This window comes from Oryza sativa, chromosome 1 (genome assembly GCF_034140825.1).
Source record: "Oryza sativa Japonica Group chromosome 1, ASM3414082v1".
NCBI classification, from domain to species: domain Eukaryota; kingdom Viridiplantae; phylum Streptophyta; class Magnoliopsida; order Poales; family Poaceae; genus Oryza; species Oryza sativa.
The window spans coordinates 21,819,909-21,841,919 of NC_089035.1; the positions used below are offsets into that span (position 1 = coordinate 21,819,909).

The 22,011-nt window shown below is 47.4% G+C and overlaps 1 protein-coding gene across 1 annotated transcript; it reads right to left on the minus strand.

Annotated features, from left to right (window-relative positions):
* Positions 1–16,027: 16,027 nt before the first annotated feature.
* On the minus strand, positions 16,028–21,088 carry LOC4324686 (IAA-amino acid hydrolase ILR1-like 1). Its single transcript, NM_001428148.1, has 5 exons — positions 20,656–21,088; positions 19,172–19,297; positions 17,841–18,155; positions 17,062–17,190; positions 16,028–16,696 (listed from the first exon to the last, which is right to left on the minus strand). Exons 1-5 carry the CDS (start codon positions 21,004–21,006, stop codon positions 16,289–16,291), a joined length of 1,329 nt encoding a protein of 442 aa, NP_001415077.1. The 5' UTR covers positions 21,007–21,088; the 3' UTR covers positions 16,028–16,288.
* Between the last annotated feature and the right edge of the window lie 923 nt (positions 21,089–22,011).

Here is a 22,011-nt window from a genome sequence, read left to right on the forward strand (position 1 = left end):
CCTCCGCTTGTCGGGTGAGATAGGGCCCGGCATGCTTTGGGATGCAGTCTCCCGGCTGGATCGCGCCGGTCGGGAAGCGGGCCTCTTGAAAGGCCAGACAATTTCGCGCTCTACCAATCTGGAAGGCCTCGCCCCGCACCTTAGGAGGATGGCCTGGGCTGTCCAACAACTCCCCGAGGAGCTCGAGAAGACCATCAAGTCATCCTCGAGGGACCTCGCCCAAGGAGCGGTGGAACTCGTGTTAGCGAGTTACCAGGCCAGGGACCCCGGCTTCTCCCCATGGATGGCGCTGGAGGAGTTCCCTCCCGGGACCGAGGACGATGCGCGCGCGCGGGTCCGGGATGCCGCCAACCACATCGTCCAAAGCTTCGAGGGGTCGGCCCCTCGGCTCGCGTTCGCCCCCAGCTCCGACGAGGAGGGCGACGCCAGCGGTGAGGACGACGGTGGCGACGAGGCCGGCGACCCGGGCGCATTGGAATGAGCCCCCAGGCCCCCGCCAATCTCCAATTTTTTCTTTTTCTTTCTTCTTTTTGTATAGATCAACTTAATCTGCAATCAAAAATGATGAAAAATTTCTATGTTAACTTTATTTTGCTATGCATATGAGTTGAGGATGATTTGTGCCGTGGTCCTTTTGCATTTTAGCTTGATTTAAGGGCTCGTGCTCAAGTCCCGATCCTCAAATGGCTCGGGTCGGGGCTAGTGCCTGGGGAGATCCACATGTCGAGACTGGCCAGGCCGGGAACATGGTGACCGAGGGTTATGGGTGACCCGATTGTGGGTTTTTGCCGATTCCCCCCCGGAGTTCACCACGCCCCGGGGCACGGCTCGGTTCTGGGCCCCGCTTGGCGATTTTAGCTGACCGAACCGAGCCCCCGAGGGCAAGGTTGAGCACGAGTGACCTTATTTCAAGTTAAGATTCTTCAGAAGGAAAAACGGCACAGACACAACCTTTAGAAAATTGAAACTGCTTTTATTGAAATGCTGAAATAAGAAAAGTAAGGCTGTGCATGTGTGGTAGCCCCCGGCTAACCCTGCACACCCGAGGGGGGTGCGGGGTTAGCCCGAGCCCGACCCCCCCCCTCAGGGGTAGAAGCGACGAAGGTGTTCGATGTTCCACGGGTTTGGCAGCTCAGTGCCGTCGCCCGTGGCCAGCCGTACGGAGCCCGGCCGGGGGACGCCGATCACTCGATACGGACCCTCCCACATTGGTGAGAGCTTGCTCAGTCCAGCACGCGTTTGGACGCGGCGTAGGACGAGGTCGTCGACGCAGAGTGATCGGGCCCGGACGTGGCGCTGATGGTAGCGCCGCAGGCTCTGCTGGTAGCGCGCGGCTCGGAGGGCCGCGCGCCGCCTTCGCTCTTCCAAGTAGTCGAGGTCATCTCTACGAAGCTGATCTTGATCAGCCTCGCAGTACATGGTGGCCCGAGGAGACCTCAGGGTGAGCTCGGATGGGAGAACTGCTTCTGCGCCGTAGACGAGGAAGAAAGGCGTTTCCCCGGTCGCTCGGCTTGGTGTGGTTCGGTTTGCCCAGAGCACCGCTGGTAACTCCTCGATCCATGAATCGCCGTGCTTCTTGAGAATATTGAAGGTCTTGGTTTTAAGGCCTTTGAGGATTTCTGCATTGGCGCGCTCCACTTGGCCATTGCTTTTGGGGTGGGCAGGTGAGGCGAAGCAGAGCTTGATGCCCATGTCTTCGCAGTAGTCGCCGAAGAGTTCACTAGTGAATTGGGTGCCATTATCCGTAATAATACGGTTAGGCACTCCAAAACGGGCCGTGATGCCCTTAATGAATTTAAGAGCAGAGTGCTTATCGATCTTGACAACCGGATAAGCCTCGGGCCACTTAGTGAACTTGTCGATCGCAACATACAGATACTCAAACCCGCCCGGGGCCCGTTTGAACGGTCCCAGGATATCAAGCCCCCAGACAGCAAATGGCCATGACAGTGGTATGATCTGCAGAGCCTGGGCCGGCTGATTGATTTGCTTGGCGTGGAACTGACACGCTCTGCATCGCCGGACCAGATCGACTGCATCATTGAGAGCTGTCGGCCAATAAAATCCTTGACGAAAGGCCTTGCCAACCAGGGTGCGCGAGGCGGAATGGGCTCCGCACTCGCCCTCATGGATGTCAGCAAGAAGCTCAACGCCTTGTTCCTGAGGAATGCACTTCAGGAGGATTCCGTTAGCCGCGCGCCGATAGAGGGTCCCTTCTACCAGCACGTAGCGTTTGGAAATGCGTTGTACGCGTTCACTCCCTTCGCGGTCCTCAGGTAGAGTCTTATCTGTGAGGTATGTTTGGATCTCAGAGATCCAAGCAATCAATCTAAGGGAGCTTGGAGCGCTCCCTTCGGGTCCCGAGGCCTGGACTCCGACGGGCCTCGGGGGCCGGTCAGGCGCATCCGTCTCCCCTAAGGGGTCGGGTCGCGCCGACGGCTGGGTAAGCCTTTCTTCAAAGGCGCCCGGTGGGGTCTGGGCTCGCGAGGACGCGAGCCGTGAGAGTTCGTCGGCTATCATGTTATCCCGTCTGGGCACATGCCGAAGCTCTATCCCGTCAAAATGGCGCTCCATACGCCGCACTTGGCGTACATAGGCGTCCATTTGCGGGTCAGAGCACCGGTACTCCTTACAGACCTGGTTAACGACCAGCTGGGAATCGCCTAACACCAGGAGACGGCGGATCCCCAGTCCGGCTGCCACCCTGAGTCCGGCAAGGAGTCCCTCGTACTCTGCCATATTATTGGTCGCTCGAAAGTCGAGGCGGACCAGATATCTAAGGACGTCTCCGGTCGGGGAGGTCAACGTGACCCCCGCACCGGCACCCTGGAGGGACAGAGAACCATCGAACTGCATCACCCAGTGGGTGGTGTGAGGCAGCTGCGAGGGGTTCGTGCTGGCCTCGGGGATTGAGACGGTCTCTGGAGCCGGGGTCCACTCTGCCACAAAATCGGCGAGGGCCTGGCTCTTGATAGCGTGGCGTGGTTCAAAGTGCAGATCGAACTCAGAAAGCTCGATTGCCCATTTTACCACCCGTCCTGTACCCTCTCGATTATGCAAGATTTGACCGAGGGGGTAAGACGTAACCACAGTGACCCTATGTGCCTGAAAATAATGGCGCAGTTTCCTCGAGGCCATCAGAATAGCGTAAAGCATCTTCTGGGCCTGAGGGTATCGGGTCTTAGCGTCCCGGAGGGCCTCACTAACAAAGTAGACAGGCCGCTGCACCCTTCGGTGGGGCCGATCCTCTCTGCTAGGGGCCGTATCCCCGGGGCGTTCTTCGTTCAAGTGGCCTTTCGGGGCGCACTTGTCTTCTGTGCCGATGACCTCGGGGTCGGAGGATGAAAGGGGCGGCCTTCCCTCAGTGGCCTCGGGGCCGTCCTGGGGGTCGGGGGCTCCTGGCATCGTCGGACAAGCGGGCAAAGGGCCAACTCCGGTCGTCAGGGGCCTCTGGCCTCCGTTCGGCTCGGGGGCCTCTTCTCCCTGCTCTTTCCCGGGTCGAGTCAGCACAGGGTTAGCCTCGGGGTCAAAGGGCGTTAAGTGCGGCCTTCCCGCAGTGGCCTTGGGGCCCTCCTGAGGGTCGGGGGCACCTAGCACCGTCTGACAAGCGGGCAGAGGGCTGACTCCGGTCGTCAGGGGCCGTAGGCCACCGTCTGACTCGGGGGCCTCTCCTCCCCGCTCGCTCCCGGGCCAAGTTAGCACAGAATGGGGGTGCACGAAATGAGGATTGTCTTCATCGCGCTCCACAACCAACGCTGCACTAACTACTTGGGGGGTCGCCGCTAAGTAAAGTAGCAGGGGCTCATTTGGCTCCGGGGCGACTAGAACCGGGGGAGAGCTGAGATATGCCTTTAACTGAGTGAGGGCATGTTCAGCTTCCTCCGTCCAAGTAAACGGCCCCGAGCGCTTGAGGAGCTTAAACAAGGGTAGCGCCTTCTCTCCCAGCCTTGATATGAAACGACTTAGGGCGGCCATGCAACCGGTGACGCATTGCACATCCCTAAGTTTGCTGGGGGGGCGCATCCGCTCGATAGCTCGAATCTTCTCGGGGTTGACCTCAATGCCTCGGGCAGAGACCAAGAACCCGAGAAGCTTGCCCGCAGGTACACCAAACACACACTTATCGGGGTTCAGCTTTATGCGGGCGGAGCGGAGGTTCTCAAAAGTTTCCGCTAGATCTGAAAGTAAAGTTTCTTGGTTGCGCGTTTTTACAACCAAGTCATCGACATAAGCCTCAACATTACGTCCTATTTGGCTACCCAAAGAAATTCGAGTAGTACGTTGAAAAGTAGGACCTGCATTCTTTAACCCGAAGGGCATTGATGTATAACAATAGGTTCCTACGGGGGTAATGAACGCAGTTTTTTCCTCATCCTCCCTAGCCATGCGAATCTGATGGTAACCAGAGTATGCATCTAGAAAACACAAAAGGTCGCTCCCCGCAGTGGAGTCGACGATCTGATCTATGCGAGGCAAGGGGTAAGGATCCTTAGGACATGCCTTGTTAAGGTCGGTGTAGTCGATGCACATCCGAAGCTTGCCGTTCGCCTTGGGAACGACCACCGGGTTCGCCAGCCACTCCGGATGGATGACTTCACGGATGAATCCGGCCTCCAGAAGTCTCGCCACCTCCTCGCGGATGAAGGCTTGACGTTCCGGGGCCTTCCGCCGCACTTTCTGCCGGACCGGCCTTGCGCCCGGCCGCACGGCGAGACGGTGCTCAATCACCTTCCTGGGGACCCCGGGCATGTCCGCTGGTCTCCATGCGAAGACGTCAGCGTTTGCCCGCAGGAAGGAGACGAGCGCGTCTTCCTATTTGCCATCCAGAAGACCACCGATCCGTGTGGTCTTGGATGGGCCGTCGCCCAAGGCAACCTCCTTGACCGGGACCTCGTCGCATGTGGCAATCCGCTGCCTCGGGGCGATGGGGGCGGAGGTGCCAAGGCTCTCGTCACCACCCTCGGGCTTGGTCGCAGCAGCGAGGTGGTCCGCGCGCTGCTCCATGCAAGCGAGCGTGACTTTAAGGTCGCCACGGACAGAGATGGGGCCACCGGGGCCCGGCATCTTCATCTGGAGGTAGGCGTAGTGGACCGCCGCCATGAACTTCACCAACGCGGGTCTCCCCAGGACCGCGTTGTAGGGCAGACTGAGGTCCGCCACATCGAAGTTCACCCGCTCCGTGCGGAAGTTGGCTGATCCACCAAAGGTGACCGGTAGGTCGATGTGACCTAATGGCCATGTGTGCCCCGGCGTCACACCGATAATCGGTTGGGACGGCCGGAGCACCATCCCCGGGGCCTTGATAGCATCAAAGGCCGCGGGGGAAAGAACGTTGAGAGCCGCTCCTCCATCTATGAGGACACGCCCCAACTTCACATTGCAGATGGTGGGGGAAACCACCATCGCAATCTGCCCTCCTCGGGCAACGCACGGTGGGTGGTCGGTCTGGTCAAAGGTGAGGGCCACCTCCGACCACCGCGCCCGACGCGTCACCTCATGAGTAGGGGCCGCGGCGAGAAGCTCTCGCCTCATGGCCTTGAAACTCCGGCGAGAAACGTGAGCACACGCTCCCCCGTCGACAGTGGCAATGGTGGCCCCAGGTTCTTGGAAACCTAGGTCATCATCACCGTCATCGATGTCAACGGCGGGGGCCTTCTGTTTGGCCTCACTTCGCCGTTTACCGGAGGGAACTGCCGCGGACTTGCCCTCACGGCGTTCCTGCCTCCTGTCCTCCTCCCACTTCCTCGTTCGCTCAGCCAAGTTTTTGACTGCGCGACAGTCCGCGAGATCGTGGAGGGAGGTGTTGTGGACGGAGCACCACTTGCTGGCTGGGCGCTCCCTGCTGGGAGTACCAGCCTCTTTCTTTTTGTTGCTCGCAGGCCTCCCCTTTCGGGTGGCCCGCGGAGCGCCCTCGACGGCGAGGACGTGACCCTCGTCGCCGGAATGGACCGACCTTTTCTTCCTCCTCCTGTCACGCCGCCCTGTCTGAGCGGCGGATCCGGGGGCGGCCGAAGCTGCCACACCGGAACCGGAGGGGTTCCAGGTCCAGGCCTCCTCCTTACGAGCCACTCGGTCCGCGAGCTGAAAAAGCTCTGCGGTAGTCTGGGGCTCTTTGGAGGCAATCTTTTCGAGCATGCGGTTGTGCCGCACACCCCCCCTGAACGCGTAGATCACCGCGTGTGCAGGGATGCAAGGTATAGTATTGCGGACTTGGCAGAAACGCTGAATGTACGAGCGAAGGGATTCATCATCCCCTCGCTGTACTGCGTGCAAGTCCGCTTCTTCACCTGGGCGTGGATAGGTGCCTTGAAAGTTCATGGTGAACTGCTGGCACAGATCCTCCCAGGAGTGGACCGACGCGGGTGGCAGGTTCATTAGCCAACCCCGCGCCTGTCCCTTCAGGGCCATGGGAAAGAAATTCGCCATGACCCTGTCGTCTCCCCCAGCGGCCTCGATCCCGGTCGTATAGACCTGGAGAAACTCGGTGGGGTTGACGCTCCCATCATACTTCTCGGTGATGGTGGGCCGGAACCTTGGGGGCCAACGGACATTCCGAAGACTCGCCACAAAGGCTCTACAGCCAACACCACCAACCGGGGGCACGGAGGGCTGGTCCTCACGTCCATGTCGAGGTGACACTCTGGACGAAGAGGCGCCCTCCGTTGCGCGGGGAGTACGCCGGCTATTACGCCGACGCTCGATGTCGAGGCGGGCATCCGGCTCTCCATGCTGATCCTCCCGAGTCGGAGGTGCCGACGAGGGAGTGGCAGCCGAATGGCGTGCAACAGCCGCCGCTCGCCGCGCCCTCCGTCTTGACGACGCGGAACCGGTAGTGGCGGCGCCGGAGGTCTTGGTGGTGGCGGACCGTCCACCAGCACCCAGGCGCTGCTGTACCGTCATGACCAAGTTGGCCACGTCGTCCAGCCATCGCTGGGCTGGAGACTCCGGGTCAGGGACGACAGGCGGGTGACGTAGGAGCGCGCCAACAGCCTGAAGCGCGCCCTGAGGCGTGCTGCCGTCACCGTAGACGAGGAGGCGACGCTCCCCATCTCGCCGTTCTCCTGCACCACCCGCGACTGGCGATGCTGCGGATTTTTCGACTCTCTCGAGTGCCTCCCCCTGCTTAGGATTTTGGTGTGGAGGAGGTGGGGGAGTACGAGCTCGACGGCGTGGGTTTGGCTCCCCGTCGTCGCCGCTCACACTCGGAGAGAGGTCGTGCACCTTTGCTTGCTCGGCCATTAGGCTGAACAAGAAAAACTTGGCGCACACGGAAGAGTATGAGAGCTCAGAAAACACACGCTGAGCCCCCTACCTGGCGCGCCAGATGACGGAGCTCGTGGCTCCTCACCGGGAGACCGTGCAGGCCCCCCTTTGCTAGTTCGGCCGGGGGCTTAGGGTGAGATCTCAAGCTCTCTCTGTATGTGGAAAGATCGCGTGCCAGGAAGAAACGCGAGACACGGACGATGTATACAGGTTCGGGCCGCTGGGAAGCGTAATACCCTACTCCTGTGTTTTTGGTGGATCTGTGTAAGAACAAGTTACAAAATATCAACCAGCCCTCTCCTCTCCCGGGAAAATCCCGTTCTCTCTCTTTGTGGGCATGGTCCTCCTTTTATATCTTAAGGGGATACCACATGTACCCTTTCCTTTCCAAACTGGACTTTTCTTCTCTTTATGTAAATGGACGGAGATTTGCACGGTTGCCCTCCGAACGTCCTTCTGAAGGGACGGCACATACCTACCTCCACTTCTGCCGGGGGCAGGCGCGTCGTGGGAACGTGGCTGTGCGCTGACGACATGAGCAGTGTCAGACCGGTCACAAATCGGTCATTCTTGTCCACCGCGTGTCAGCTTAGCAACGTGCATGTTTGCCCTTCTTCACACAACATCTTGCCTGTAATGGTTAGGATGAAGCCTGGCATATATCGATCGGGGCTAACGTGCCATCTCTGGGATGTAACACGCTAGCTCCAGCTGGGGACGAGTGCCTAGAGGCTCTCGTCTTGACGGGACGGGGCGAGGCGTGCGTCAGACCGCCAGTCGCCACCTAACCGTTGATCTGACCGGTCTGTGACTGGTCACAGACCGGATAAAAGAGCGCGCTGCATTGCGCTGCATGCAGCGTGACACGCTTGACCAGACCGCAATAAATGCGGTTAGGTGAGCCCTACCGTGTTCACCCAACCTATGTACATAGTGCAAACCCCACAAGGGGTCGGGGCACCTCGGCCCTCGGGGCCGGGGCAGGAGCAACCCGACCCCCCCTCGGGGAAATCAGGAGGAGGGCGGACACCTCACCCTCGGGCCCGACGTCCCCGAAGGTGCCAGGCCACGTGGGCGATTCCATCTGCCTCAAGCCTCCGGGCGCAATACTCCCGGTCCCATATCACCGACAGGCGGATTTGGGGGGAGAAGCGGTGCCGGTAGGGAGGAGAAGGGGCGCGGGGATGGCGAGGAGAAACGACGGATTTATTATTATTATTATTATTATTATTATTATTTTGGGGGGGAGCGGCGCGGGAATGAGGAGTGACGGGTTTTTTTTTTTTTTCATAGAGGATAAGCACGAAGGGGTAAGTAAAAAAATTTAACTCTAATTTCGTTCGGCTAGGAGTTCTGGCTTAGTAGAGTACTGTGGGTCACGTGCACTGTAGGGTGCGTAGCTTTCGGGCCAATTTCGTCGCATAAATAGACCATAGGCACGCTATGCGTGTCTTGCACTGCTCGTGCCCTAAGGCTCCTGCTTTCTGTTTCACTTCACTTTTCTTGGTTTGCTTTCTTCGTCTTTTTCCTAATCTGTGGGACTCCGTGAGGAGAAACTCGGCAGGACTGCTTTCAAGGGGAAAAAAAAGCAACGATACAATCCATCCTATTTTTTGAACCTGGTGAAACAGTGAGTGCAAGCGTGTGGCGCGACATCATTTTCCATTATACTCCCTCCGTCCAAAAAAAAAAAAAACAAACCCTGGGTTTCCGTGTCCAACTTTGACTGTCCGTCTTATATGAAATTTTTTTATAATTCGTATTTTTATTGTTGTTAGATGATAAAACATGATTAATACTTTGTGCGTGACTTGTCTTTTTAATTTTTTTTCATAATTTTTTCAAATAAGACGGACGGTCAAACGTTGGGCACGGAAACCAGGGTTTGTCTTTTTTTGACGAAGGAAGTACTGTTTAGGGCTCCTTTAATTTGGAACAAAAGATTTTGATAATACAGGAATAAAAGGAACATAAGATTAAAATGTTCCGTAGTACTAAATCCTGCATGAATTGCAAACACCTGAATTTGATAGGCGATACTATGTTTGAATAGCTCACAGAAAAATAACACGCGAATTCGGAAGAATCATAGGGTGACAAAGGCCCCTTTCGCTTTAGCTCTTTGGCTGAGCCGATCGGTGCCATCGAAAACACGATATTAGCAAATTATTAATCAAATATTGAATAATATAAACTTGAACAATAAATTAATTTGAGGATTTTTAAGAAACCAATGTATAGAAAGATTTTTATTAAAACATAATTTAACAAATCTAAAAATGTACTTACGACAAATAAGGGAATAGCTCATCTCTGCATCCAAAACAAAGGGGAACAAAGTGAGGAATTGCGTTGGACTTCTTAAAAGGGAACAAAATAAAATGACTTTTGAGCTCATGTGCCTAATTGTTGTGTTGAGGTACAGGAATGCAGTCCTATGGAATTAGGCAACCTCCAATCCAGTGTTCCAAACAACCTACTTTGGGAAAAAATCCTTCAAAATTCAAAACAATACTTCCCTGAGTTCATATGATTTCAGGGAAACAAGCCTTAAGCAACAGAGTCCACGATTCCAACACAAATGAAATGGTGTAGGGATTGTTTGGGGGAGTTTCTAGCGGCTGCAGCTTCTCATTAAATCTCCAGCTGCCAGAAGCTTCCCCCAAACCGTTCATATTTCTCTAGCTGCCAGAAGCTTCACCAAATAGTTCATATTTCCACTTAGATTATGATAAATTGTAGTTGTAGAATTCAGAAAATGAAATAGAAGTTAGAAGCTAGGTTTTCTAGTTTCTCCAGATTCTCATCAGCTGTTTCTCATAATTTTAAGCTCCTTAGACAAGACCATAGTTATGTTGCATTAAGTGATGTGACAATCATAAAAGCAACTGGATACCAAGTGTCAAAAATAAGTTTTTGGTAAGAAGATCGTTTAGGGTTGTCAGGTAAGAAAATGAACAGAGCATGTGTCTATTTCTCAACTAACGATGGACCTACTGGAAGTTAATCCTGTCAAATTCTTTGTAGCTTTCGATCGTATTAGAGAGAGACAAAATTGACAACTAAGAGAAAAAGACGTTTACAGGAAGAAACCAGTACACTCCAAACAAAAAATTCCGGTTCCAAACGGCATCAGCTCGTCCCTCGCTATCTTTTTTTATACTTCACTGTTTTGTATCGGAATTCTTTGATTACTTCACTGTTTTGTATCGGAATTCTTTGGCGCTGGAAGTGCTAACCATTGAATGACACGACTTCACCGTCTGCAGAAAAAAAATACTTTATCTATTTAAAATATAGTAGTAATCTAGTGCTCTATTTAGATTCGTTGTAATAAGTAATGTATAATCTGATATAAAGTTGCTGAAGTATATTTTAGCAGAGAGTAAATAGTGCATACAGTTCTTCATGTAACTCTTCTTCTAAAGTTAGCAACCTTGATTAGTACTCCCTCCGTCCCATTTTGATTTTTTTGATTGTACTGTTTGACCACTCGTCTTATTCAAAAAATTTGTGCAAATATAAAAAACGAAAAGTTGTGCTTAACGTACTTTAGATAATAAAGTAAGTCACAAATAAAATAAATAATAATTCCAAAATTTTTTGAACCAGACAAATAGTCAAACAATGCAAGTAAAAAGTCAAAATCCCTTATATTATGGGATGGAGGGAGTAGTCTATAGTGGAATTAATGCATACATTTAAGCTCCTTTCTTCAATAGAAGTGTTTTTGCACTTTTTTTTTTTGAAAATATCTGAGCAAAAACAACGCTAGCTTAGCTTAGCTTAGAAGAAGTGGAGGATGCACTTGACCAATACGACCCAATTATCCTATTGACCGAGATCGGAGATGTGTCGTTAAATTTCTACGTTTGCAAGTTACTAAAGGCCTCTCTAGATAAGGGTGTGTTTAGTTCACGCTATAATTGAAAGTTTGGTTGAAATTGGAACGATGTAACGGAAAAGTTAAAAGTTTGTGTGTATAGAAAGTTTGGATGTGATGGAAAAGTTGGAAGTTTAGAAAAAAAAAAGTTTGGAACTAAACTCGACCTAAGTTTAGATTTACTGGTTTAGTCAAGTCAGTTTTTTTCAGAAGCAAATAGATTCAAATTCCTAAATTTAACAGTAAAGTTTCCCATACACCTTACATAAGCTTAAAAAAACTACCCATTTATTTAAGCTTAGACTTTTCTGCTCCTAAACTGGCTTATAAATATAAACAAATATTTTCTCCGTTTCATAATATAAGTCTTTCTATCATTGTCCACATTCATATAGATATTAATGATATGTCTATATTCATTAACATCTATATGAATATGAACAATACTAGAAAGTTTTATATTATGAAACGGATGGAGTAGGACCTCAGTTTGAAATAAGCTTTTTTAAAAGTACAACAAAATTTAATAATATTTGGTATGATAGTATATAGTTATTTTTGTTCGTTTCATAATTTTTGTATAAAAAAGATGCATTGATCACAGGTCAAATATTCCGAAAGTAAAATGGCCAGCAAAGCAATATGCCCTGGGATTAGGCGTGGCAGGCAGGCATCCCTTTCCAGCACCAAACTTTGGCCGTCCCTTCATCCAACCCCTCGTAACGGATACGCTGTCACCGTGGGCCCCCACCCGCACACCCTAATTTAAATCAAATTTGCTTCGCTGTTAAGCTCCCCCAGAATCCCACATAATCCGGAATTAATTAACGCGATTAATTAGCCGCAAATCTCAATCCAGGCTGTTAATGGAGTACTTACCTTTCCGCTATAAAAAGCCCCGAGACCCTCTTCCTCCTCTCCTCCCATTCCATCGCCGCCACCGCCTCCGCATCTCCAGCGCCCCCAAACCCTAGCTCTCTCCTCCTCCGCCGCCGCGCCGATCGATCAGGAGTAGCAATGGCCAGGTTCTCCGCAGCCGCCGTGATCGCCTTCGCCGTGGTGGCCGCGGCCGCGCTGGCCACCGTGGCGTCCGCCGCCGACGCGCCGGCACCCGCCCCGACCTCCGGCGCGGTGGCGGCCGTCTCGGCGCCTCTCTCCGTGTGCTGCGTCGCCGGCCTCCTCCTCGCCTTGCTCCGCCACTGAAGCGTTCTTCTTCCTCTGAATGCTTTTGCTTCAGATCTAGCAGTACAGTGGTCGTGCGAGTCTTACTTAGCATTTAGTATTAGAGCTTAGTAGCGATGATGACGTGTGCGTGTGGAGGCATTGTTTTTTGGTTGGATCTATGGGGTTTTACGGGTTGGTTTGGAGTGAGGAGGATTTGAGATGGGGATTATTAGTATCTGTTAGACTGTTACTACTACTGGTTTATTTATTTTGGTAGTCTTTTGGTGTGATGGGTTTGGGATCTGTGTATTTACCACTTGAGTACACTGTTCTGAGAGATCGTTATTGATATTATTATGATTATTATTATTACGTATTACTTCACTGTTGTTGTTATTATTCTGTATTTGTGATGCTATGTGATTAAGCAGGGTTCCCAATTCCAGTAGAATATAGTCAGATTTCGTGAAATCCGGACTTTTCGGACCTGGTCGAAAATACAAACCACTTAGTTTTTCTTGTTGAGTTCAAATAAATCTAAACTGAACTTTAAAATTTTGACAAAAAATGATTCACAGTTTATTGGTTTTACGACGGATTCTGCGAATTCCCGATGGGATTTTGATTCGGTATCGGGGTTGTGAACCTTTGGCCTAAGGGTGTTTGGTGGAACGATCTGGAATGTGTGTGGTGTGGTGTTGTGTTGGGGACCCGACACGAGTCGCACGCCGGGATGAATGAATGAGTGAGTGAATGATGGAAGGGAAAGCGATTGAAAATAGTCTGGCCTGGTCGGCCTGCGTCAAGGTTAAGCAAGCATTAGCAGTTGCACAGACACAGCTGAGCCTGAGTAGAAGAATACTTCCTCCGTCCCACGATATAAAGGGATTTTGAGTTTTTGGTTACAACGTTTGACCACTCAAAACGAAAAGTTGTGCTTAAAGTATCGTGGATAATAAAGTAAGTCACAAATAAAATAAATAATAATTTTAAAAAAATTTAAATAAGATGAGTGGTTAAATATTGCAAGCAAAAACTCAAAAAGTTGTGCTTAAAGTATCATGGATAATAAAGTAAGTCACAAATAAAATAAATAATAATTTTAAAAAAATTTAAATAAGATGAGTGGTTAAATATTGCATGTAAAAACTCAAAACCTCTTGTATGGTGGGAGAGAGGGAGTAAGATTGGTTGTGCCGTTGCGGGGGTGGTCCCCGCTTCACATGGGAGCAGTTGGTGTTCGTTGTTGTGACAGAGGTCCACACCTGGCTCTCGTGCAGTCTTCCCTCAATTTTTTTTGGAATGCCAGTGCTAACTCTTTTCATGCCCTTTCTTTCGCTAATTCTTCCCATCTTGAATGACCATTTTTTCCTAATTCTAACCATCATTTACATAACTTTTTAAGACCATCCGCCGTACTGATTCCCACATGAAAAATTTACACGCATGCTATCTACAAAGGCAAATCTTATTGAATTAACTCACTGAACAACCAAGTATAGAATTCAACCAACAGTAAAATACTAAAATCATATACTCACATGTTTAAGATAAGGGCATTTCACAAAGTTCTTGTTCGGATTCTTTGGGTTCCTCGATGTTCGTGCCTCTAGCTGCGTCCCACACAGTGGACATCTCCCCAAGGGTAACTCACCAGTGCGGCGACATACCATCGAGGATGAAGCCGAGCCATCCATCTTTCAGCACCGCTCGCCCGCTGCAGCCACCAAAGCCACCGCCTCTGGTTCACTCACCGTCACCCTCACCGAAGCTGTTCGCTGGTCAGGATCACCGTTGCCCTCGCCGAAGCTAGTCGCCGATCTGGGCTGCCGCCACCGCCTCCTCAGTCGCAGGCTAGGGTTAGGTTGGGATATGTGGTGCGGCGATGAGACCGACTGGGTCTGGTTCGACTTGACCTAGTCGGGATAACGTCGTGCGCCACCAGGGGCATTCTCAGCAAATCGAAAATCCTCTCACATTTTTTCCTCCAAAAATAATAAAATAATGCTCCAAGTGTCTACAAGCTAATTATCACATTTTGGTAGTGCCCTACAAAATCCGTGATCTTACGGCGTCCACCGGCTAATTACATATTTTTTGGATGTCCTATAGCAAATTTTGCCCTCTTAGTAACTGTGCTCAACTCTAAAAATACTTAGGGAATGTTTGGTTGGAAGGACTAAAACTTCCTTCACTTTAGTCCCCTTTAGTCCCTAATGTCCCAAACAGGGGTAACTAAAAGGGACTAAAAGTGCATTAGTCCATTAGTCCATATGGGAGGAGCTTATAGGGACTAAGGCTGTGTTCGGCAGCCCCTCATACCAACCCATCTCCCTCGTTTTTCGCGCACACGCTTTCCAAATTGCTAAACGGTGCGTTTTTTGCAAAAAGTTTCTATACGAAAATTGCTTAAAAAACAATTTAATCCATTTTTGAAAAAAATTTAGAAAATACTTAATTAATCACCCGCTAATCGCTGCTCCGTTTTCCGTGCGGGCACTTAGGTTGGGAACCAGAGGTTCCGAACACACCCTAAAGTTGCTTCTTTCCACCCACTGCCCCCTCACACAACCCTCTCTTTGCATGGTTTTAGGGGTAACATGATCTTTGTATAGTGCAATTAATAACCTTAGTCCCTTTTAGAGCAAGTATAATAGTAGGCTGTAAGCCGACTAAATGCTGAGGTGGAGGAGAGAAGAGAGGAGAAGCAGGCTGTAAACTTACAACCGGCTTGAACAAAAAACCAAGAAATTTTGTGAAAGAGACAAGTGGGTCCTATATTAATTATAAAGAGCTAACTATTATCTGGGTAAACTGAGAGAAGACTGCAAAGAACCGTATAGCCAACAAGTCGGCTATATTATTAGCCTTGCTCTTAGTCTCTACATCCAAACAATTATGGACTAAAGTTTTTAATCGATTAATTTTAGTCCTAGGACTAAAGGATCCAAACACCACCTTATATTCTGTGACGGAGGGAGTAGTACTGAAGGAGTATGTTAAGGGATTATAGAAGGTACAGAGGTTAGCTATCGTACAAGTTACTCCTATAGTCGACTATTGTTGACGTACATAGGAATTTTTTTTAGAATAGTCGGCTATACCATTGAACTTGCTCTTATAGCTTCTATCGCCACAAAGCTCTATTCAGCTTTTGTTTCTTGTAACAACTAAAAGCTACTTCCTCCGTTTCACGATATAAGTCATTCTAGCATTTCCCACATTCATATATGTCTAGATTCATTAACATCAATATTAATGTGGAAAATGCTAGAATGATTTTTATTGTGAAACGGAGGGAGTAGTATGCTGTTAGGATAGCGAAAGCAACATATCTACATCCGTGCCAACACCTGGACGCTGAATGGCCTCAATTACTATTTACTACCAAACTAGTAGCTTATAACAATGCATGTGCTTAGAGGGATACTTACCAACGAATAACTGTCTTAGACATGTCACATAGGATAAGAGAGGTGTGTGCAACAAACTGGTTTCAATTCAATAGGACAAAATGCATGCGCATAAAGGAATACTTGCAACTTACCAACGAATAACTGTCTTAGGCATGTCACATAGGATAAGAGAGGTGCTAGATGCTTATGTGTTAAAACTAACCAGGATCAATTTAATAGGACAAGTGAAGAGTCAGGCACGAAACACGTCTGTCCGGTGCCCATATGCCATCAGCCACAATCGGGCGACTAACAGCCACGTTTTCCATGTTCCACAATCATGTATCTTACTGAACAATGCTCAAGTGCAAATGAAGCAGAAGTACCAAATTTGCTAATTGGAATGCGCAGTAATCAGGAGTATATGTACATCAGTCACACATGGCACCTAGAAATACAGAATCGATGGGCATGCCACCTTAATTTGACAGAATTCTATCTTGCCAATCTTTATCATTCGCGTTCAATAAAGAGAATTCGTTCACGAGAGAGAAGGAGAGGGAGAGAGCGAAAGTGTCCGTACCTACAGCTCGTCATGTGCTTTCGCCTTACCAGTGGTAGGGGGCTGGTGCTCAAGCAGATAGCGAGCAGCTAGTGATGCTTGCAAGGCTGCACCGTAGGGCAGGGCGTCTTCGTTGATGGTGAAGTAGGGGGAGTGGTGAGGCGCCTGCGGTCCGCGAGTCTCGTTGTACATGCCCAGGAAGTAGTAGTAAGTTGCAGGAATCGCATCAGCGTAGAAGGCGAAGTCCTCGGCACCCATCAGTGGCTGCTTGTCCCTGACATTCTTGGGGCCAACCATCTCGCTAGCTACCTTCACAAAGAAATCGTGGAGCCCCGCGCTGTTGATTGTTGGAGGGAAGAAAGGGCGGTCTTTGTCGAGGAAGTCTACGACAGCATTGCACCGCTGCACGGATGCTTGTGACACAATGACCTGACACAAGAAAAACGAACATGAGGGCAGCTCAGAACGTCTGCAAAGCATCTGAATTGTGATTTACCACAAATGATTTAAATCATAAAGGTTCTAGTCAGTATTGCACAGATACTGGTGAGAACTTTTCCAATACTGCAAATTGTACTATTCAATCTTAACACTTGGACTGTGACAGTCATAGGCTGTGTCAATAGCAAGCTTTACATTAACAAATGTAATCCAAGGTATCAAGTGCCAATACCACTTTACAAAGCAACAACTCCTATGTTTTTCTCTTCCATCCTTTCTAAGAGAACCTAATGCTCAGTTCAGAATTAAGAATCTGGAAGACCAGAAATAACAACAGAATGCATTGCAGTTACCTCTTCAATTCGCTGCTTCAATTGATTAAAACTCTCTTTTAAAAAGGCTCGGAAGGTGCCACCAATTGTAACAGAATCAGGGATGACATTGAAGGCTCCACCTCCTTGAAATTTTCCTACTGTTACTACCTGAAAAACAAAGCCACCAAGAGGGGAAAGACTTACATTCTGGAGTATACACAAAGTGCAACTCACATGGCAATGTGAGAGGAACAAATGATTAGTAGCATCATATTTAACAAAACTTATACCAAACCATTGGAAAAATTGATGACGGATAAGAAGTAAATAATTAAATGAAAACAAGTTCTGTTATCTGTAAAACTGTAATGTTCATATAATCATTTCAAGTATGAAATCTTGAGCTTGGAACTTCAACAGTCTAATAACCAAATCATAAAACTTGAATGATGAAATCATAACAGGATGTATGACAGAAGTATAGAGCTTCCATATTAATATGTGGTTAGCTAGCCTGCAGTATGCAGTAATCAAATCCCAAAAGTTTTGTTAAAGATATGTGCTATTATTCATCCTTGGATCCTGTCAATGTGCAAATACACCATTTATTTTCTGGCAAAATTCTAAGCAAATACAATTCTATACACCATTTATTTAGCTAACTGGACTTGTACACCACTACAACCAAGTGTGTCAGAGTGACAAATTCTCTACACAAAAATAAATTATGTAAACCACACAAAGACTATATAAAAAAAATTAATCAAGAACATGCATTTTTTTCCTTAGAAATATAGGTATAGAATAAAGTAACTCACCTGTGAGTCTAGGGGATCAGCTTCCCGGGAAACAAGTTGCTGAAGGCTTACAATAACATTTGATGCAGCCAGTATTGGATCTATAGTGTGGTGGGGAAGTGCAGCATGCCCTCCCTTTCCACTTATTACTGCCTCGAAGAATCCACTCCCTGCCATTACAGGTCCTGGCCTGGATGCCACCACACCAATAGGTACAACATCAGCAACATGAACCCCAAAAATGGCCTCTATATTTTCCACAGCTCCATCATCTATCATTTTCTTTGCCCCACCACCACCTTCCTCAGCTGGTTGGAAAACAAGTACTACGGTACCCTACAGTTATCAAGAAGACTTTGTAACAAGAGAAAGGGTAAAGAAATTGAAATTCAAGGGTTGAACTTCTTTTAATAAAAAAACTGAAATAGGAGCAACCAAGTAGTGCACTTTGTATAACACTGAACAGAGAAACGTAGGGGCAAAATTCCCCATCCCACATGGCGTAGGGTGTAATCAATTGCTAACAAAAAAAAATGCACATGAACTTTCTCCGCAAAGAGCAACATTGTATTTCATATAGTAAGAGGTTGAATAAGAATATAAGATGTTCTTTAAAAATCAAAATAAAATTGAAATAGCCACAAACATACCATCCATTCCTTGAAGAGGTGGTAAGGAAATGGAAAATGAAATCTTGCTTGTTGATTTCATGATTTAGGGAATCTTCTTTTTTTGTGAGGGAGGAAATATTGTTTGTTGTAGTGGAATGGATAAACTAAAGGATGATGTATTGAATAGACTACTCTATAATTTTATGCATGACACTCTTTAGTTCCTGTTTCAATGCTTTTTTTTCCGTCTCAAAATTATGTGCATCATCTTTGAAGATATGGATGGCACCTTATTTTCAATTACTAAACGAAAAGAAAGTTTTCTATCATACATAAACATCACAAAGACCTAGTGCCCACAAAAGAATAGTTTCCAATAAATATTCACTTTATCACATAGTAGTACTTTAAGACCTAATTTCCAATAGAATAGAAAAATGCTTCCTTATCATGGCTGGAATAAACAGGACGAGCTAGTAGCTCAGGCATTAAAACTGATATATAACACAAAATACCCTGTCAACATATTCCCTGGCATTACACCAAACTGGTATTAGTTGATTACATTTTAGTGTCAAATGAACAAACAACTATTTTCTTAAAAAGGAATCATGCTCTAAGACAAGACACAAGTAAAACGGTTAAATAGGATAAGCATATTAGTTATATCACAGAATTTTATTGTACGATGGTAAATTTATAATTCTTAATAAATATCAGAAAGAAAATCTTTTAGCCAACCTTCAGCTCATCACGGTGTTCCTGAAGTATCCTGGCAGAACCCAACAGCATAGCAACATGTGCATCGTGACCACACCCATGCATCTTTCCAGGCACTTTACTCTTGTGCTCCCATTCCACACTTTCCTGAAGATCGACACATTAAGGTAAGTTAACTTAGCCTTTTCAAACCGATAGCGAGGTACAGCTTAGCCATATTTCAATTTTACCAGAGCAAAAACTACCATACTCACCACTAACAAACAATTTAATGACCATCAACTGGGATTAGAATCTATATTTCTATATAGTTGTTACCCACTAACAATTATTAGAAGCTAAAGCTCAACATGCAAGTATGACACATCATCACCTACTAGCAATTACTATTCTAGCCCATTTAAAATCCCATGCAAGCATGCCACATCTTCACTCACTAGCAATTACTATTCTACCCTATTTTAAATCCCATGCAAGCATGCCACATCATCTACAAAATTATATTATAGAATCAACAAGTATGTGACAAATCATCTTCCTCACATTACTTTCTCAACATTTCAACTTTCATTATTTCGACAATATTTAACATATACTCATCCATGAATCCTACAACAAAGCACGGGGTATCACCTAGTATTTAAAAAAGAAACTTCCCTTAGTTCAGATATGTCATACGATTGTATAGATTTATGATCTTCCTCAGCAAACAATCTATATAGCTACAAGTAGCTTCTCTTGAAATGATAAAAATACATTAAAAAGAACACTATATGTTCTTATTAGTCCAGATAAATGAAAAAAAAAGGGGGAGTGAGTAAATAAATAATCGAATTGGAATGGCCTAGCGTCCTAGCTCTCAGATAAGTAGATCATAAATCATGTGTCACTGCTGATAAAGAAATGTAGCATATTTGTATCAGCATCATTTCACCATTGATGGAAAGATGACTCACGTTTTATTGGATTTATTTGTAAGTTGTGCGTGTGATTCATTCCTACTATCCCATAATAAGAAAAAGTTTGTCCTCAGATGTCCCTAATCAAAAGGAGCAGCTAGAAAATACCTAATTAGGATAGCGTACATCCCTCTTCTTGCGAAAAGAGTGTCTGCCCGAACCCATCACACCAAAGACCAAACCTCAGATTTCAATTTACCATTTCCACATCCAGACTTCTTTCAATTTACCTTAAGATTTGATGAGCTGGTTACTGGCATACAGTACATGTATTAAACACAAGCTTTTAACATTTCTAATGGTCCTCTCTCCATATCTCAAATTCACATAAATCTGCAAGTCCTCGTAAGGCGGCAGTATTTGTTTTCATGATTAAAATAAGTATAAGAGTAAGCACAGCTATTTGAGACCTCCACAAACAATCGAGACAGATCCTAGAGAACAGAAGAACCACGAAATCAATCTACCGGAAGCAAAACCATGAAGTGATAATGGCCGAGCACAACCTCGGGAACCGAAGAAGAGCAAGGGAGAGAGGTAGCGAACCTGCATCGGGAGCGCGTCCATGTCCGCCCGGAGCGCGACGAAGGGAGGGCCGCCGGTGCCGACGGTGGCGACGACGCCGGTGACGGCGAAGGGGTGCCTGTAGGGGATCCCCAGCGCGTCGAGCTCCCTGCGCACGAGCTCGCTGGTGGCGAACTCCTCGTACCCGAGCTCCGGGTTCTCGTGGATCCGGCGGCGCAGCCCCACCATCCAGCCCGCGAACTCCGCCTCCTTCGCACGCCGCAGGAGCCCCGCCGGGTCGTCCAGCGCCGCCCCCGCACCGCAGCCCGCGAGGGCGGCGGCCAGGACGGCGACGGCGGCGAGCAGAACACGCGACGACGATGCGGCGGCCATGGCCGGCGATAATCTCGTGACCTCTCTCTGGTTTGCGCCCTCGCCCACTTCACTCCAGCCGCCTCCGCTTTTTATAATTTTCTTTTTATTTATGTCGAGCGAAGCGAAACTAACGCGCACGAGCGAGATAAAAGAGTACTTCCTTCGTTTTACAATGTCATTCTAATATTTCTCACATATATATTAATGTTAATAAATCTAGACATATATATCTATCTAGATTCATTAATATCAATATGAACATATAAACGTGAGAAATATTAAAATGACTTACATTGTGAAACGAGGGAGTACCTCCGTCCCATTTTAAACACAGTTTTTCGTATCTAGCTTTAATCATTCATTCATTTTATTTTAAATTTTTTTAAAAAATAAAAAATATAAGTCACGCATAAATTACTATTTATATTTTATCATCTAATAAAAAATAATAATTATAAAAAGATTAAAATAAAACGGATAATCAAATGTTAGACATGTAAACTGCGTTTAAAATGGGCTGATGGAGTTCGCTAGTCTCTCTAGGCTTGGGGTAGTTGAGGTTGAGATTTTGACTTGTTCACTCTTGTTTTGTTTTTATTTTCTTTTCTTGCTTGTGCATTACTGGACCAGGTTGCTCATATTTATCTTTAGTTGTTTTCAATTCTACTCCCTCCATCCTCTAATATAAAGGATTTTGATATTTTACTTACACTATATTTGATCATTCATCTTATTTAAAAGAAATTAGAATTATTATTTATTTTTTATGTGACTTACTTTATTATCTAAATTATTTTAAGCACAATTTTTTGTTTTTTATATTTACACAAATTTTTTTGAATTAGATGAGTGATCAAACAATACAAGTAAAATATCAAAATTCCTTATATTATGGGGAGGGAGGATTACTCATTTTGGGTAGTCTTTTGTTTCCAGACGTTTTTGCAGGATGGTCCGGTACATGGGTCTCGCGTGGTCGCATGTGGTTTTGGTGGTTGCGGTTTTGCTATACCATTTGCAGGA

Coding starts and splice junctions, on each gene's coding strand:
- LOC4324686 (NM_001428148.1), bottom strand. CDS start 21,006: ATGGCCGCCGCATCGTCGTCGCGTGTTCTGCTCGCCGCCGTCGCCGTC. Junction 18,156..19,171: donor AACACCGTGATGAGCTGAAG/GTTGGCTAAAAG, acceptor TGATAACTGTAG/GGTACCGTAGTACTTGTTTT. Junction 16,697..17,061: donor TGAAGCAGCGAATTGAAGAG/GTAACTGCAATG, acceptor TTCTTGTGTCAG/GTCATTGTGTCACAAGCATC.